This window comes from Calypte anna, chromosome 2, assembly GCF_003957555.1.
Source record: "Calypte anna isolate BGI_N300 chromosome 2, bCalAnn1_v1.p, whole genome shotgun sequence".
Taxonomy (NCBI): Eukaryota; Metazoa; Chordata; class Aves; order Apodiformes; family Trochilidae; genus Calypte; species Calypte anna.
The window spans coordinates 89,684,107-89,703,397 of record NC_044245.1 but is presented as its reverse complement, the minus strand read 5'-3'; the positions used below and the strand labels follow the sequence as shown (position 1 = coordinate 89,703,397).

General features: G+C 43.4%; 1 protein-coding gene across 1 annotated transcript in view; it reads right to left on the bottom strand.

Annotated features, from left to right (window-relative positions):
• Nucleotides 1-16,329, bottom strand: part of TMEFF1 (transmembrane protein with EGF like and two follistatin like domains 1) — a 121,005-nt gene extending 104,676 nt beyond the window's left edge. Inside the window, exon 1 of the mRNA XM_030445039.1 lies at nt 15,976-16,329. Within this exon, the coding sequence (XP_030300899.1) occupies nt 15,976-16,237 (262 nt within the window). The 5' untranslated portion in view covers nt 16,238-16,329. The remainder of the gene's footprint in view (nt 1-15,975) is intronic.
• Nucleotides 16,330-19,291: the final 2,962 nt, after the last annotated feature.

Genomic DNA, 19,291 nt, shown 5'->3' with positions numbered 1-19,291 from the left:
TTGAATGCAGAAGCTGAGATACAAGGTGAAGTGAAGGAAGTATGATTTACAAGGCTTTGACTACTATATTCTATCATCCATCTATATATCCAGCGCTGGTGAGGCCACAGCTCGAGTTCTGTGTCCAGTTCTGGGCCCCTCAGTTCAGGAAGGAGATTGAGGTCCTACAGCAGATCCAAAGGAGGGCAACCATGCTGGTGAAGGGACACAAGCACAGACCCTATGAGGAAGGGCTGAGGGAGCTGGGGCTGTTCAGCCTGGAGAAGAGGAGGCTCAGAGGAGACCTCATCACTCTCTACAACTCCCTGAAAGGAGGGTGTAGCCAGGGGGGGGTTGGTCTCTTTTCCCAGACGACTTTCAACAAGACAAGAGGGCACGGTCTTAAGTTGTGCCAGGGGAAGTTTAGGTTAGATATTAGAAAGAATTTCTTTACAGAGAGGGTGATCAAGCATTGGAATGGGCTGCCCACTGAAGTGGTGGATTCTCCATCCCTGGAGATATTTAAAAAGAGACTGGATGTGGCACTCAGTGCCATGGTCTAGCAACCACAATGGTGGTTCAAGGGTTGGACTCGATGATCTCTGAGGTCCCTTCCAACCCAGCCAATTCTATGATTCTATGATTCTGCTATGTGAAAATACATCTAATCCACCTGAAATTCTAAGTGGCTAAAGAGCTCTACCTGTAACCAGCAAAATTAGTCACAAGCTTCCCTTAAGAATACTCCTTTGTGGTGTGTCAAGTGAACTGTGGCTTCAGCACCAAAAATCAGGACTGGAAAACTTGCATATTGGTTATGTGTGTTGTATTTGTATGGCCTCAGTGGTCTCCTTGCCCAAGAGCAGAAAATGGTCCAAGTAAAAAGATGAGAGCTGACTGTGAAGGAAAAGGAGCTGGCAGGTACAGCAGAGGTGGAATGAAGACCATGAGGATAGCCAGAGGAGAGGGACCACAGAGTGGAAGAGGCAAGGATGGTGAGAAAACAACCACTGGAAAACATGGGAACAGCCCAGGGTTGCAAGATCTTTGCTTTCCAGTGAGTACATTTTAAAAATGTGGTTTTCAGGTGTCTGGTTGACAGAGGAAAACAACTTTCTTTAGTATCCATTATGCCATTAATTCAAGTGAAAGGTCTGTGCCAGCATATAATGGTTTTAACCTTCCTCAGAGACACTTAAAAATCAGTCCACCCCACAGCTTTTAGTGGGTAGGGTTGTTTGATTTTGGTTCATGGTTTTCTTTACAGGCACTCATGTTAATGCAAAGCTGTAATAAAAGAGCAAATCAAGTACTCAGAAACAAGAGGATTTGTGAATTAATGTTATACAAGCAAATACAATTTTTATGTCCTAGTGCAACTTGTCTGACAAGTTGCTCAAATCAGATTTTCCAGACATATTCACTAATTGGGCATTCCTCTCTGTCTGTTCTTTCCTCAAAGCAAATCAAGCAGGATGCAGTAATTCACAGCAGTGGAAGCTGTTCATTGAATACATCAAGTTCTATTATAAAAAAAATTCTAAGTACCTTAACTCACTATTTTTCTAACATCTAAGTTTTCACACAAATTTAAAATCTAATTAACACCCAAAAAAGTGCAAAGCAGTTTTCAGGCTAATCTGGTCTATGTGTATGTTCTAGAGATCATTGAAAATACATCCAAAAAGTTACTGCTTATCTTCCTGAGGTGGGAAATGTCTGAACACAGAAGTTCCAAGAGCAAGATTATTTCAAGAATATTTACAATAATGCTTATTGAACAGTACTGTAAGAATATTTACAGTAATAACTCTAATTTTTATTCTATTGTTTTTCTACAATAAGCCATATATTAAGCTTTAATTAAAACAAAACAAAAAAAAATCCATTGGTAAGTAAGCAGTATATAATGGGCTGAGGAATAGGCTGATTGCAGAAATAATGACCAAGGGGGTTCAATGCCATAAGAGATCTCCTCCAGCCATGTGGATGACAGACTGTCAGTGTTACAGTGACAAGCTCTTAGGTGAATATTACCTTTCTACCTAAAAACACTGAAAGAAATACCTAAGAAAGTTACAGAACTTGACTAGATAAAGAGAGATGAAACATCAATGACTTTTAAAAGTGAGTTATCTAACAAACAAACAAACAAACAAACAAACAACTGTCTGTTGGAGTATTTGTCTCTGGAAAGATTTTATTGCCAGCACTGAGTGTTCTAAAGCTACCTATTTAAAATAGAAAGAATAGGAATACCCTTCAGAACCTAATCAGAGGGAATCATACCTTTGGGTCCCCATGAACCCTTCCAGTCTACATCAAAATCAAGAATTTAGAAAAATATGTTAAACAGTTAGTGATTTTAAATGAAAGCCAATGTATCTTTTTATCTTCACAATATTATATAGAAATTAATTCCCATAAGACAGTATTTTCCACATAAGAGATTGTGACGTAACAGTTATATCTGGTAGTTGCCAAATTAATACAAAAAACTCCATCTCCTCTTGCTGTTTAATTAAAACTCCTAATCAGATAATAAGAATCATTGAGATGCATTCTTATGATACACATACCTACATAAAAATAGCATTAGATTCCTATTTGGTATACAGAGAAAGGAAATAAATTAACTCTTGGGTACTATCCCTGAAACATAAGCAGTACGAATGCTGCTGGAGCTTAATTAGGTTTACACAAACTCTCTCTCCTCCAAACACCCATACACTATGCTATTTAGGGCTATTCTGGAGAACTGTAATTAAACAGCCAGAAAACCCCTGGAAAAGTAGCATAATAACCAGCAACATAAAAGTCATGGGGAGAAAACAAAGAAGCCCTCGGTTGTCTTAATGATTTCTGGTAGTTCCAGTAACTTCCAGAACACAGCGAGGACCCAAGCCACCACCTCTGCTCCTTCCAAACTTAAGCAACAGCATTACACTCCTAATAAACAAATCACTGCCGAGGAGATGCTCAGTTTGCTGAAATACGTTTTCCTCCCGTGTGGCTTCTTGTCAGCTAAACCTACAGCTAATAATTCCTCCCTGCCTGCTCGCTTATCCTCTCTGAAAGACAAGGAGAAAATACAATTCCCAAAGCTTCTTCTACCACCCATCTCCACCCCCACCCACCCCCTTTCTCTTTGCCTGCTTCAAATGAGTTTCCGGGGTCTGGGAGTTTATAGTCGGGCCAGAGCGAGGCACTCAAAGAGCCGGGGATGCTCTCCATCCCCATCATCTCTTCCAGCGACGGCTGTCGCCGGGCTGCTAGGGCCACCAGCTTTGCAGAGAACCGATGAATTCCATCTCAGCAGCATCTCTGCAGCCCCAAACAACCTCTGCCAGCCACAAACCCTACAAAGCCACCCCCACCAGCGATACCCAGCACTTCGGGCTGAGCAGCGAGACCTATTTGAAGGACAGCCCCGAGGCCACCTCTCTTCCTTCAATGTATTCATCCATCTCCCCCCAAAACATCCCCCTCCGCCCCTTCCCGTCATGCCAGGCAGGCAGGACGAAGCAGGTGGAAATTATTCACGGTTCCCTGCTGGGGATTCCCTCGGCAAATGTAAGGGCGGATTAGGCGGCTCAGGGGATGCCTCTTCCCCGCGGTTCCCGGGGCCGAGGAGCAGCGCTGGCAGACGCTCCGCCACAACGCGCCCGGTCTCAGCTCGCAGCTCTTGAGGGAGGCTTCCTAATTGCCATTAAATTAGCCGCTATTACCTGGTTTACGGCGGAGAATCGAGGAACTTTTGACTTGCCGCCCTCGCATTTTACCCCTGAATGGCAGCGTGGCTGTGGGAGCGAGGAGCAGAGGCCGCTCCCCCTGCCAGGTACCGCCCGGCCCTGCCTGCCCCGGGGACACGGGGTGAGGAGGGGCACGAAACAGTAGGGGTGGTATCGCCACTGTCGCGACTCATCCTTCTGCTGTGGCCCTGACACACCTTGCCTTCCGTCGATCTGGATTTAATCTCTGTTTTCTGACCGAATGCAGGGCCACAGGCACCCTCAGGCCACGGCCTGGGTCAGCCATCTTTAACAGGGTTGCTTGCACCCAAAATGGCAGAAAAAAATACAGTCAGCAAAAATCTTTACACACACACACACATATATATATATATATATACACAAAAGAGGTGAAAAAAAAAAAAATAAACCTCCATGCAAAAGTGTTCATGCCCTTTCATTCACACCCATACATCCAAAAGGAAGTAAAAGGCCAAAGTCAGCCCTGAGATGCTGGAGGTACAGTTCCTATTTACACCCAGGCTGAACTTGATTAGCACAGGAGCTGTGTTAATTTAACCCAGCACAGCACCATAAACTATTTTTACATGCCTGGCGTAACTGTAAGGCAAACATGTAATTGTGGTTTGGAGAAATGTAGGCAATTGAGTCTTTTCGCTTTGGCACAGGTTTGGCTGCAGCTCCTGCAAGTCCGTGGAAGATCATGGTTTCTACACCACTAATCTGTAGAGCTCTATGGGACTAGTATTTACTGCTTACTCTGTACATAGATAAATCTCGTTTTTCACAGGGACCATGATCTAGGGGCTCTTGCTGATTTTAAGCAGTGGGTGGCACTTTTGGAAAAACTTAGGCAGTGGGCTTCACCCTACTGTTCAGGCAGTCAGAGTGTCAGCTCATTTCCCCTGTGTTTGTAGAAATACTTCTCCACCAATGATTTGAAAACCAAAGAAAAAAACCAAACCAAAACAAACCAAACAAAAAAAAAAAAAAAAAAAAACAACAAAAAACCCCCATAAATAACCCCCAAAACCCAGGAGGAAATATAAGTAAATAAATTCGGGATTACATTTGTATGATGTGCAGAGACACTCTAGATTTTTTGCTGTGTGCTTCAATAGCTGTTCACCAACTTAATTTCCCCACCTCCAGGAAAAAAAAAAAAAAAGACAAGAAAAGGTCAAAATGGTCAGATGGAATGGTATTCAGGTTTCCTGTCTCCTTGGCTGTTTCAGAAATAAGAGTGGTTACTCACAGAGGAGCTATAAGAGCTGTTTCAGGTATCTTTCCTCTGTAAAACTTTTTTCTAAGATCATTTTCCAACCTACTTCTTTCAGCTACTTGCAGTCACAGAAGTAACTCTGATGCCTCAGGCTTGAGAAGGGACCCACAGTTATATTTCCCACTTGTGTCAAGTGGCCCCACACCAGCATGGCCAGACCCTGCTACTGCCCTTCCTCCCTGCAGAAGCAGCCTGTACATAGCATCATTTCCCAAGGAGCCCAATCTGCCCCTGATCCTTAGAATAATAATTAAATATTAAAAAATATATATATATATATATAAATAAATAAATGGAAATTTGAACAGACAAGCCACCTTTTCTTAGTCTTTTCCAGATGAAGACTCAATGGCTCCCCATGAAAAATCAGAGAAAAGTGATGAAAAAGTCAAGGTTTTGGTGGTGAAACTACAATGATCTCCTGTAGCCTGAGTAACTGAAAGGGGCTAGGGACACACTGTCAAGATTTTTAGGGAACAAGATAATTATGGCACAAAGCTAGTATTGGTAGAATCCTTCATAGTAATTTCATAGTACTGAACTGTGACTTTTAATAGCACAGAAACATTTATTACTGTAATATAGAATACTAGTAAGTCATTCTGATGACAGAAGAGCCTATGCATTTGGGAAACAGATGTGAAAGCAGTGAAAAAATTCAGCTTCCTAAATTAACTCTGATTTCCAGATTCTGATATTGAACTTTTTTATCATTATGTTTGAATAATATTACGGGTTTGGTATCCAACACGGTGCTCTAGATTAAGTTTATTAAGTGTCTAATAAAGCAGTATGTTTATCTCTTTTGTTTTCTGGGTGAGGAGTCTTTTATTACAGTGTAGTATCTTTTTGTTTTAATGCTGCTCTGCAGTGGATTGCCAGCTCATTAATTTTTCTGCTATAACACTCAAATCCCTCTGCTGATCAGTGTGCTGGATGATTGATTTCTTGCTTCCAGACTAATTTTTTACATTGGACCGCATTTACCATCTGGTAGATAAATCATCCAAAACACTCAAATTTGGAGTCTGGTTCCAGTGATCCTTGCTTGCTCAGCCAGCAGCAGGAATATCACTTGCAAATGTGGACATTGTGCTTTGTCACCTGGATAAATTTGCTGTGTTACAGACAGACTCTTTAACAAATAGCATCCAAATAACGCTGTACCTTTTCTCACTTTACAAATAAATAAATAACACAACTGTTCTTTGTGTTTTCTAGCCAAACTTTTTGGTTTATCCCTACCACAACCACTAGTGTTTGGGGTGAAAAAGAGTATTTCTTACAGCTCAGAACCAATTTTGCACATTTCAAACACGTGTAACTATTCTTGCAAAGACTTTCTTTGGAGGTGTAAATATCTGCCCAAGCAAAGAAAACTCTTTGCAGTTAAACAGAAAAGAAGTACGACAAAATAAATTGTCTTCCCAACCCATGCTTTGTATGAGAAAAAAGAAAAAATCTATAACTTCAACAGGAGCCTGCCTATTCTATTTTCACTTTTATAACCTTGAAATGCTACTTCCATGAAATTATACTTCCAATCAAGACAGGGAAAAGAAACTCTGAATCGCAGAATTGTCCAGGTAAACTTCTGTGAGAGATGGAGGAGGAGGAAGGAAAATCTGCTGGAGTGACACAGTACTTGAGGAGCTTGACAGTTCATCTGCCCACCACTCTACATGGCAGAATTGCTCAGGGGGGGTCCCTTTCTTTAGCCTTTTTAAGGATTTTCTGCTGCTCTGCTCTGCCCCAGAGAACCTATTCAGCACAACACACTGACCTCTGCCTCTCCCAGAGGGATCAGATAAAGGCAGCACACAATCAGAGTCAACACTAATTAGCAAAATGTAAACATTTAATTAGATAAATGCATCCCTGAGTTTTAGATCAACAAACTGCTAGAAAGACACAATTTTTCAAGCTTTCAATGAAAATACCTGCTGAAAACACCGTTTTATATGTCTCCATCAACCAGCTGAAGACTTTATATCTTTGTTTTATGCACACCCTTAAGAATTAAAGCTTGTATTTTCACAAGCACTCACTCATTTTTAATTCCTTGAGTATTTCTGACATTTTTTGCGTTTTCACTGACACCTTTACCTAGCTAGTATCTCAAGCTTTTATGCTGATTTTAAGATTCTTGTTTGATTTAAAATTTTAGAGGAAATCTAGCAACTTCTGCAAATCATGCTGATCTAATCCCTCATTCTTTAGAGTCATGTGTCTAAGTGGTTGTGAAAGTCTCTGAGTAGGAGAGCAAGTAAAACACTTTTAAGGTACAACAAACTCCTCTGTATGCTTCAGGTTTAAGCAACGGAGAATTATCTGTGTGCTTATGAAAGGTTTTCACATCCACAAGTAGATGTGATGTCCTGATTGCACTGGGAGCAGTGTGTTTTTAGTTCCATCATCATGTGCCATGCTCATATGACTTAGCAACTGAGAGTGGTTCAATGCTTCCTCTTAAAGCAGGAATGGCTTTGGTCAGCAGTAGGTGAACACTGAAATATGTCAAGCTTTTGAAGCTGGATGGAAATGCACCAGTCTGGGAAATTATCAGGACTGGATCTGGGCTGAAGTAATTGGAGCTCTTGAAGTTGAGCATTTCATGTTCATCTCTCCGTGGTGATCAAAGGCAGATTAACAGGAGTCTGCACAGATCCAGACCAGTCACTGGTTTGCTCGGCCGCCCCCATTCACCCCATCTGCTTCCACAGTGATCCCAGGAGATTGGTGTGAGGCACAAGAAATGCCCCAGGGCTTTTCCTTGAGGAACCCGGCTGTTGCCTGACAGCAAGCCAGGCAGCTGATACTGAGCTGCATATGGAGGCTTTGTAGTGAGGCAGAGCCGGATTTCAAGAGGTTTTTGGCCCCCAGACCACATCTGAGAAGAATCATTTCATGTCCTCAGCACCCTTTTGTCTATGTGCCAAGAACGTTGTACCTGTCCTCTTCTGCTGCTGCACACCATGGGATGCTCTGCTCATCTTAAGAAAGAACAAAAGAGTTTTACACCTATGTAAGATACACGGGAGCCATAGCAAGGTCTCAGCCTGGTAAAAACAGGGTAGGGGAGGAGCTGCCAAGAGAAGCCAGGTCCCTTCAGAAAAATTACTGACAGTTCTGTGTTGTTTCCTATTTTCTTCTCTTTCATTTTCACATGTTTTCCTGCTGGTCTTAATTAACACTATTTTTGAAGGATGAGGATCCTGCCAGTTTGAACACGGTTATATAATGTGGGTGTTTCAAGACTGTAATTGCAACTAAATTTATAATACTAAGTCAAAAGAGAGGTATTACAAGGATTTAATTTTATTTTGAAGCAGATCCTTTAAACACTGTTACTGTAACACACAATCTATTATCAGAAAAGTCTTGTCTTTTCAGTCCTTAGAAATTGTCTACCATAATGAGAATTTAAATTATCCTAAAATAAATCCCAACTTGCTAGTTAAGCACCACCTCCTTGCAAACCATGCTGTGATCAATGAGGCAGTTTTAGAACAATTTTTTAAAAATTGAACATTGAGAGCAGTGTAACATTCAATGCTTTCTCAAACAGAAAAAACTCACACCAGCAATATATATATATATATGTATATATATATGCAAATACATGCAGAGCCTGGTTAGTCTCCCAGTCCACACCCAGACAGGTCTGGGGACATAAGTGGGTGAGCAAGAAGAGAAGCCTTATAGGTACTGTTGTAGCAAAGAGCTCCACTGGCTTCCTGCTCTCCATTCCAGAGAAGATTAAAGCTTCCTGGTTAAGACTTCTTAAGAGAAAAAAATGAGCTGACATTTTTATTTTTGAAAAATAAACAAATAAGAAGAACATATGACCCATAAATCCCAAATATTTAAACAACAAATGGCACCACTAGGCATCTGCTCAATAATAGCAGATAAAATAATTCTGCGCTCAGATCCACTTGAAGACAGCTGTGAGGTAAATTAGAACTAAAGATATGTTATAGTTGTTCATCAAGACAAAGGGACAGATTTAAGGTTCTCTGGTGTAGCAAGACGAACCTCTCTTAGGGAATGGCGCTTCAAGGTCCAACCAGGTGTTCCAGCAGAGACTCACGAGCAATGCTCTAAGCCTATGGCTCTCAGAGTTGACTAGCCCAGATCGGTGCTGTTGCTCCAAGAGTGACTGACCTCTCCACTGGCTTGCTCAGGACTGAGCTCAGCCTGTGCTTCAGGACTCACCTTTTATTGGCCCCCTAATCCTGCTCATGCGCAGTGGGGGCCCTGCCCTAATCAGGCACAGGTGGGCTTAACACAAGCTCATGCCCACTCCCTGGCAATTAGTGGCACCTGGTTGCCTCATTTCACTACACTCTGGAAACTTCAGTTTCATCAGATCACAACTTTGATTGCTGAAATTACTTCTAGCCAGATTTTGTCTGTATCTTTTTAACTTTTTGTGGAAGAAAAATACCACACAATGACCTCTTTTGCCAAGAAGTGGTTTCATGAAATGAAATTCACTGTGGATTTCTTTAGTCAAACATGCCCTTCTCTACACATTGGAGCTCCATAAAACACAGCTCCATTCTCTCACACTCTTCTTCCTCTTGTATTTCTAAACAGAATTTCAAAAAGATCTAAGAATGCACTACAGCAATTAGATTTAGCTTACAGCACATTATTTAATTTTAATGATATTATTATCTAAAGCTATTCTCAGGATAAAATGATTTTTTTAAGAGTAATTCACAAGGAAGTTCCTTGGTCTTCAGCTCTATTGGAATAGTACAGACTGCTTACAAAAAGTCAAGCTTTCACCTCAAAAATGCCAACATATTCATACCTCCACTTCCCCAGCATCTCTAGGGACTTGTCAAGGAGTATAAGCAGTTGTCTAGAGCCAGAAAAATTAGATCCTTTCTCAGCATTCCTGGTGCTCAGTATTTTTTCTTCCCCAAATGTTACAGGTACTGTTTTTCTGGGAACTACTGGCACTGCCTGCTGTGTGGACACTTGCCAAAGCCTGACCACAAGTTAGAAAAGTCACAAGTGCTCTCAGTTGACAGATCAATGGTGGAACATGATATTCTCTTTATGGGAAAAGGGTAAATTGAGCCTCCTGTCAATATCTCTGGGATTCTTTGCCTCCATACTTCTCTACTCCAGGACCTTGACTACTGCCTCTTCTTTTTCAGGTCCAAGTAAATATGAACTCTCCCCTTTATCCAGTCTACTGCCAACTCCAGAAGAAGACCAGCAGGCTATAAGCACAAAATACTCACCAACAGCAAGAAATGGGTCAGACTGCTCTTAATAAAGACACTTTTTTTTCCCTTTAATCGGAATTATCAGAGTAGTCTTGGAAGAGAAAGAATGCTTTTCTGGCAATATTTACCACAAAAAAACGTAGCTCCTCTTTTCCCCCATCAAAACATAACTTAAAAAATTTGATTCAGTGCAGTCCCTTCAGTCAAGCTTCAACTGCTCCACCTCAACTGCTTCTGGTCCCCACTGGTGACAATGATGGAGTGACACCTGTTACGAGATGATTTTCTGGTATTCTGACTCTTTCAATTCTACTTAATTACCTTCTGGCTCTTTAATCAGCACAAGAATCTGTGCTGCAAGGACATTTCATGTCTAGGTAATTATCCTAAAGGGAGACAAATATGTGCATGGCATTGTCTTGAGTTTCAATTTCTCTTTTTAACCATTGTTTTTACTTTATACTTACAGTTTATTGATATTCATGTCTTATGATACCTTGTACCCTGACTGGCTCTAGATCATTTACTTCAGAAGTTCGATTGGCACAAACAGGCATTAGATTATTTGGCTTGACTGTCATAATTTATTTATAGAAACAGAAGTCACAGTATCTTAGATAAAACAACCAATTATTTTAGTCTCATATACCATTTCAGATCAAGTTTATCTATGCAACCACAAAAAAAGATACCTATTTCTTAAAATAGTGAGGTTAGTTTACCTGAACCTGTACATCTCTTCCATCCCCTGCCTTTACATTCTTGTCAGCGTGGCTTCACACCAGTAGCATAAATTGTTTTGGCCTTGTCTTACTTAGAATTGATATACCCCAAAAAATCTCACTCGCTTAATCTTCACAAAACACCCACAAAAGGCATGTCTGTTCCAGCAGATAAGCACGGATGAAAGGCAGTCTTGAGGCCACATCTGATTCTGCTTCACGGAGTCCCCACTGAGCCCAAGCACAAACCAAGACCAAGCTCTAGAGACTGGCACTGCCTGAGCTTTATATCCTCCCAAATCCGTGTTCTCATCTGCCACGTGGGTTGGGTAGAGGCAAAGCCAGGGGAGCTGCATGCTGGTGTTCAGCTCTTCCCTGTCACAGTGGTGACAGTCTGGACCCAAGCTTTGGACAACCCAAAAGCCTAACGTGAGAAAGAGTGTAGATAAAACTCATTTTGGCTCACTGACTCATAAACTCAAATCTTCACCTCACACTGTACTAAATGGGAGTAGCATTAAACCTCTTATCTGAAGGAAGAAGGTGAAGTGTTCAGCTACAGCAGCTCATACATAATAGGTGACATGCCCTAAAGTAGTGACAGTTCCTCCTTGTTTGAACCCGAGATCTGTAATTTGACAGTAAATATGGATAGCATTTTAGAACCTCTCCTGAGTACTGATATATCTTAGATGCTTCTGAGAATGAAACCCTTGCAAAGGTGATTGAATAATCATCTCCCCAGGAAAATGTTTCCTTAGGCATTTAGACCTTGTGCTACCATATACTTGTTCATTTAGGTTTTGTAGCACTTTTAAAATTCTCAGTCTCATTCTGCCACTCTCAAACCCTTTAGGGAGATTCAATGTTCCTGTCTTACCTGCATTTAAACTGGATGTCCTGTTGCTCATCTGACTCACTTTCTGTGCCCTTCCCAACTCTTCTTTCTCTAAAATTCTATTCACACAAAAGAAAAAGGCATGCTTTGGAAACAGAAGCATTTGGATGTGACAAATTCTTGCTACCCTTGTCTTCAGTGAGTTGCTCCCACTCTCAGCTGCTTATCATTTCTCACTGTTTCCTTAATCCCTTCTGTTCATGAACCATTCAACACCTTCCCCACCCATCCCTCTTCAGGTCTCACTCTTCTTGCCCAGCCTTCAGATGCTTTTGTCCCACTGATGATGTCTGCCCCTCCTTTGTCACTGTACCACATTTGAAAATATGTAAACACATGAGTTTTCCTGTGCTTGTTGTACTTCTGTTGGCTCACATGTTCTCTGTTCCCCTGTTTCTTCTATGGTTTCCACATTTTCTGTTTGGCTAATTTACTCTGTGAGTTATTTCAGGGCAGAAACCATTTCTCTGAAACATCCTGAAAGTTAAGATAATGTGTGTACAGTGAAGGATGGCTCCACTATAGCTTTCTCTGATGTTCTCTCTAAAAATTTACAAGTTTGTACTTCTGTGCTCAGTAAACACTCCATCAGAGACTCAGCCACCACCCTGTCACAGGATGGATACTTTCTTTTGTCCCTTCATACCCTTCGTTCTCCCTAATAAGTAATTTCCATCTGCTTTAATCTACAAATTATTTCAGCCATGTTAACAACTGTGCAAATGAAAAGCATTCATACCCCTCAGAAGAGGAATTCTGTGATAGAGTTGTCCTTAATTTTTCCTTGACCTCATTCAATATTCAATAAGCTATCTTGAAACAATTTTGCCTTTACTCGCTTCACTTAGAATTCAAGAAACCAGGGACACCATATGGCCCACGATACTTCGAGGAGGTGTGTGAAATCACCCCAAACAAGCATATTTCATCACATGAAGGAACAGCAAGCTGAAAGGCTTACCAACAGAAATGTATCACTGTTAATTAAAATCCCAGGAGTACAGATCCAAAGCAATGCACTGAGCAATGCCTTTTGTTAAGCCCGTGTAGCTCTCACCAAAGTCCTCAGAATTTGGTCAGCTGTGATCAAATGTGCAACCTGCAACCCTGGTGGCTGCCAGATGCCTATCTCTGGAGTGTATCTCACACCAGAGGTTCAACCAGTCTGAAACTGGAGCTGAAGATGGCCAAGCACAGTGAGTGTCTCTGAAGAGTACTGATGGGTTAGCAGCTCAGGATATAACAGCATTTTGTAATTACCTTTACACTCGAGATGTTTAATAACCCCTTGTAGTTCACAGCCTTTATTAAGGACACAATTATCTTATGGCCTCAGCAGAGAAGCAAGCATTAAGCCACCCTACTCACAGAAAGTCAGGGACTACCAAAAATGTTATGGAAGGTAACTACAGTTAATTCTGGGAATGATACAATTTCTCTAAAACATCAATCCTAAGCTTGCCTATTCCAGAAAGAAATGCCAACTTGTATTTACCCCAGTCTGGATAAAATGGTGCTATTCCAGTTTTTCTGCCTTAGCAAAGTATGGATTGAAAATGAACAAACACACAGAAGTTGACACAGTCTATTAACTACAGATACATCTTAATTCTCTGTTTCCTGCTCTAATCACTTGATTATACATAGTTCCCTTGGCCAGTGATGATGAAATTATATCATAATTTAAGAAAAGACAGAACTGCAGTGCCTGTGCCAAAGAGGCAGAATCGAGGCTGTAAAAGCTATCATGATTTTCATGTTGTCTGCCTACATACTCCACCTTGCAATGTTGGGGTTTTTTTGCTGCAGCAAACCCTTTCTTAAGCAGTATACTCTGGAGGAAATTAGGAGTTCCGCATTTCCTAAAAAAATTAATGGAAGAATTAAGATAGCTACATAATTTAGTGATGATAAAAAGTTACAAACTCAGGAACTGTCCCAAAAAGTGTAAGAAACTGCTCTAGGGCAGTAGGTCAGCCTGATGAAAATATTAGAATAGGACTGTAACAGAGGAGTAATTTTGCTTCTCTGAGTATGTAAGGTAATTTAGAGAGTCCAAATGTTTGAAGAAAAGTACTAACAGTCTTCTGAAGTTTAACTTTCCCTATAAATAGCAATGTACATGGTAAGAAGATTGGGGAAGATGCTAATGCCAATGCGTGGCCCCCCATGCAAGTACAGGAATCTTCTGTGGGGAGTAGCTTATCCGTAAGAGTTAAAAGTTAATGAAACTATGCAGAGGCAAGTGAGGGGAAAATCTGTACCAGATATTAGCTGTTGATATTAGGTCTTTCAGATTAATGTTGAGAACTGAAACACTGCCCTTTTGCATGACATGGTTAACACATAGCAGAATCTGACTGCTGTATTTTAAAATGAAAATTTCTTTCTATGTTTTTGTAGTTACACTAAAAACTGTGCCTGACATTTATATATATATATATCACATATTTTGCTTCTGCCTGTTTTCAGTAAAACCAAATAATTCTGAATGTCTTTGATATAGCATATGGTTTTCTAATTCCAGGTTGGAAAGCCATCTTTCCGTGACGGTTTATAAATAACAGTATCCCTGAGTTCCACAGTATCTCAGAAAACTTCCTCATATATTTCATCAGTCCTTCCATGTTTAATCTCACTGATTTATGCACATGCCCTGGTCTAATGACCCACATGTCTCTGATGGGTAAGCTGCTAACGCCAGTGACACATTAACCTATTAACCTCTCTTTAAAAATAACCACGATATTCATACAAGTAGAATGAAACCAGCAGGCAGCAGTAAGAGGAGCATTGTGGTATCGCACACTAGCGCAGCACATGTCTAAGCTGGCTAAAATAAAGAAAAAATGAGCATATCGAGAGCGAACAGCAGCTAGATTTATTAAATTGCAAAACCATTTCGCCACAGTTTGCTGGTCCTTGAACTCGACAGCCTGCTTTAGCAGCATTATCCGTATTATAAAATGTAATTGGGAGGGAGATCACTATTCCGTTCACTCAGCTCTTGAAAGCTGTTTTACAGTTTGGGGACCCTATCCTGGGAAGTACCCTGAGCTCCTTCCAACCAGGAAACTGCCTCCCAAATCCTACTGGAGACAATGGGAGCGGGGAGCTCTGAAGCACCGGGCAAGGAACGTTCATCACCTTGGAGAAGGCACTTGGTGCGGCTCTGGCTGGCGGTCCTGGCAGTGGAACAAACCTATCGTTTGGAAAACCAGTAGGAGGCATACGCAGCAATTCTTTCGGAGGAAAAAATAAATTACCTTTTCTAAAGGCTGGCTTTAGAAGAAAGAGAAGTTTTTCTAACCAACTGTAAACTTTGCGTTGTGTCTATTTACTTTGTTCTACTTTAAAACCACCGTATCCTCCGAGGTCTAAGAAAATGTGTTGCTGCCACGCCAAACCAATTCACCTCCATTGAAACTGTACTAGACCAGAATACACTTCATGCACAGGACAGGTAGGCATAATAAACCCTCCTCCTGACACGCAGCGAAGTCAGGAAAAAAACCTTTAAAAGCTTCTTGTAAGTACATCGAGGAGAATTTTATATTTTTTTCCTACATCCCACCCAGAGTACAATCTATAGAGCAACCGGCAGAAGGACGGATGAGGAGACTCCCGGGCTCCGGAGTCTGGGCTGTGCAGATTAACAGGGAGAGAGAGACCGAATCAGAAAACCAGCCCGTGTGGGCGCCGAGAGGGGCTGCGCTGACCTTTGCCTCCCGGCTCTTCCCCCTCCGTCTGCGGCAGGACCGGGACGGGGACGGAGCGGCAGGAGGGGGGGGACGGGTCGGGCTGCGGGCAGCCCCTCCCGGGGCGCACCTGCCGGCACGGCGGCGGGAGGGGAACAACAAAAGCCGAGAGAGACGGCGGCAAAGTCTTTCTCTTCGCCGGGGAGCTCCCGGGAAGAGGGCTGCCCCCGGGGAGGGGGGCCGGGGCGGGTGCCGCTCCTTTGTCTCCAGCCGCCGGCAGCGCCGGACCGGACCGTGGGGAGCCGGGGACAGCGCTCAGCACCCCACGTGCAGGCGGGGGCCGCCGTCTGGGGTTGGGCTCGGGGCTGGGGTGGGTGCGGGGTCCGTCGGGGCATTACCTGAGCAGTTGATGCCTTTCCCCTTGCCGCCGCCCTGGCACTCGGAGCCGGGCAGGGGGTGTGAGGCGCGGCCGGCGGGCAGCGCGGAGAGGGCGAGCACCAGGAGGGCCGAGGTGTAGCACAGCGCCAGGGGGGGTCCCGCTCGCAGCAGCGGCCGGGCGGCGGCCGGGCTCTCTCCCAGCATGGCGAGGGGCGGCCGAAGAGCAGCGCCGGCGGCAGCGGGATGGAAGAGGAGGCGGCGGAGGCGGCAGGCCCGTAGCATCAACCGGAGCCCTCGGCGCCGCCCGGGCGGGACCGTCCTTTCTCCGCCGCCCCGCAGCACACCTTCAGCATCCCCGCGGACAGCCGCCGCCGCCTCCTCCTACCTCCGCCGCCGGCCCCCCGGGCACGGGCAGGGCTGGCTCCGGCGGTGCAGCGCGGACTCCCGCAGCCCGGCGGTGCGGCGGCCGCCTCCGCGCCTGTCCGCCGGCGGGGCCGCCTCGCCCCGACCGCGCTCCTCCTTTGTGCGCGGCGCCCGGCAGCGCCGCCGCTCCGCCCGCAACAAAGGGAGCGGAGCCCGGGCGTCTGCTGCTGCTGCTGCTGCCGCCGAGGGGGAGGAGGAGGAGGAGAAGGAGGGGGAGGAAGCACACGTGATGGCAGCCGCCCTCCCCCGGGACCGGAGGGGAGGTGAGGGGCTTCTCGATCGGCGGGCAGGGCGAGCGGCAGCGCACGGCGGGGAGCGGGGAGTGAAGGGGGGTGGGTACCGCCGAAAGGGGTGCGGGGATAATAGCGATGGGGGAGTGAAAGCAGAGCGGGTCCCAAGGGGCGGCGAGGAAGGAGGGCCGCTGGTGCTTCGTGTGTCATCCCACGAGATGGTTTATTAGTCAGTAATAAGCTGAGGTGAGTGGGGATGGGGAAGAAAGCAAAGAGACCATCTCTGCTATTCAGTAATTCTAAGGGTTATGCTTAATTTTATTGAACAGAAGCCCAGCATGCACGGCGGGAGCGTTTGTCTCGACCCAAGTAAATAAATATGTTTATAGTGAGGGAAGTGACTTTTGCAACACGGGGCTTTTATTACGTGGGGGTTTTCCAGTCCCTAATGAGCAGATGCTTCAGAGGGTCAGAAGCTCTGAGCGGGTACTGAGTGCCTGGCAGGTACCCTGAGTGCAGACCCTCGGCATCTTGCTGTGTGGCTGAAAGCTTGGTGTAAATTCACAGCACTGCTACCTGTGAAAACACGGGATGATGCTTTACATTCATCAAGGATTTTTCCTGTCTCCGTTGTCCCTTATACCTCATGCAAGCTTTTTAATCCACAGTACAAACCATTTGTTTTTTCAAGAACAGGAACTCCCCATTTCCTTGGTCTCTCTGCTGCTGTGTGCCATCAGCTTGCTGTGAGGCATAGCACTTGTGTGAGGACAGCTGTCTTGCTCTAAGGTATCTGAGGTCTCTTGTGTGAAGAGACCTTTGAGCAGTTTGTTAACTGGAGCAGTCAAGAACAAGGGCATGAATCTAGCAGTAAGCTTTGGGTAGCCACAGTGGTCAGACATGTAAAGCCAGATTGTTGTCTTTTTTAAATACAGACATGAAAATTAAGCCTTGTATTACTAAGACTGAGAAAGCAATTTCCTTTTGGCATATGGGGTTCAACACTGACTATGCCTGACAAGTACACATTCTTCTGTAATTATCTGCTTTATGGCTTGCAGTGATGCTATATATCAGAAGAGTTCTAATCCTCAGTAGGGTGAGGTATGTTAACTCTCTTGGAAGCTGTACTACACAGCTGAGCTGCTGAGGTACATTGGTCAGGACGTGTAAAACTTGCTAGGTCTGCACTGCACTATGGTCTGCTAAGCAAGTGAAGCTTTTGGACCTTTAGGCCATAGGTCTGGCACAGATCTTGTGTTCTGAAGGCAGTACTTCACTGCTGTAGGAGCAAGTACTCATATAACCCCTTCCATAAACACAAATAGTTCCATTTTACATTAAATGTGGTATTTTCCTGCACTTCTTGCTGGAAGGCTGGACCAGTGCTTCCTTAGTCTTTTTGTCAGAAGCCCCTTCTAATACACAGTCTGAACATACTCATATCCACTTGTCCTTGTCCCATACAGTGTTACTATCAGGTATTTCTCTTTCCCTTGCATTTAAACCTGTAATATATTAATAGGCAGTAGTCATAGCCTTTATCCACTTGTCTAGCCTATCAGGAAGTTTTCTTAGTCTCCTCCTATAAAACACAGCATCTGCATATCAGATATTTCTGCACTAGATACAATTTGATTTCAGCTTTCTTTTCATCACGTCTGATACAGAATGGGTATAGAACGGGTAGCAGTTTTTCAAAGAGTATTGCCAGACTTTGCAATGGAGATAGTCTCTCATGATTTCTTCCAAAATTACTCTTTCTCATGCAGCCAATTTGCATTTTATATGACCATATCTCACTGATGGTTCTGGGTCATGCTGTGAGGGACTAATACAAGTAATCCTTCTATTTGTCTGTCATTTACAGTCCATAATTAAAACGCTTTTTATAAATGTCTTAAGCGTATGACCTTATCTTTTCTGTTACTGAATTTAATCTCATTTCTGTTATTCCAGTCCTAAAGATTATGTAGTCATCTCTGTAGGATATTCTGAACCTCCTTTTTATCACCAGCCCTTCCCACTACTTTGTGTTCAGAGCACTCCCACTTTCACTCTAATAAAAATTTACGCACAGACAAACTATTGGTCCCAGAGCAGACCTTAGGAAACATTAACTTCTCCCAGTTTAAACATTCTCCTTCCAGGGCAGCTTGTTGTTATCTCTGGTGAGTTCCCAACTGAATCTGCAGCTTCCTTTCAGCTTCCCATCTTTTTCAGCCTAACTAGGCAATCCCTATGTGGCTTTGCGTGAAGCTTTTAACAAGTCCAGACAGACTGTAAGGAACTCTCGTGGGGATTGGCTGTGGGTTTTTTTTGTTGTTGCTATTTTTTTGACTCCCGAGATGGATGACATGACATTTTTTAGCTAGAAAAGCCACATCTCAGTTGTGCTGTCTGCCTGGATGTATCTCTAGCTAGTCTTAAGTCATGCTTGACTGGGAAATTCACACTGTACCAGCTGGGCATTCATTCTTATTCTGTTCTCTGATACATGTATTAAAAAAAACAAACCAAACCAAAAACCAACCAACCAAAAAAACAACAACAAACAAACAAACCACAAAAAAACCCAAAAAACCAAAAAAACCCAAAAAACAGAAAACAAAAAAACCCCCACCACATAACATTTTCCTGCCAGCTAGAGAAGTGAAAGAACTCTTGAAAGAATTTGAACAAG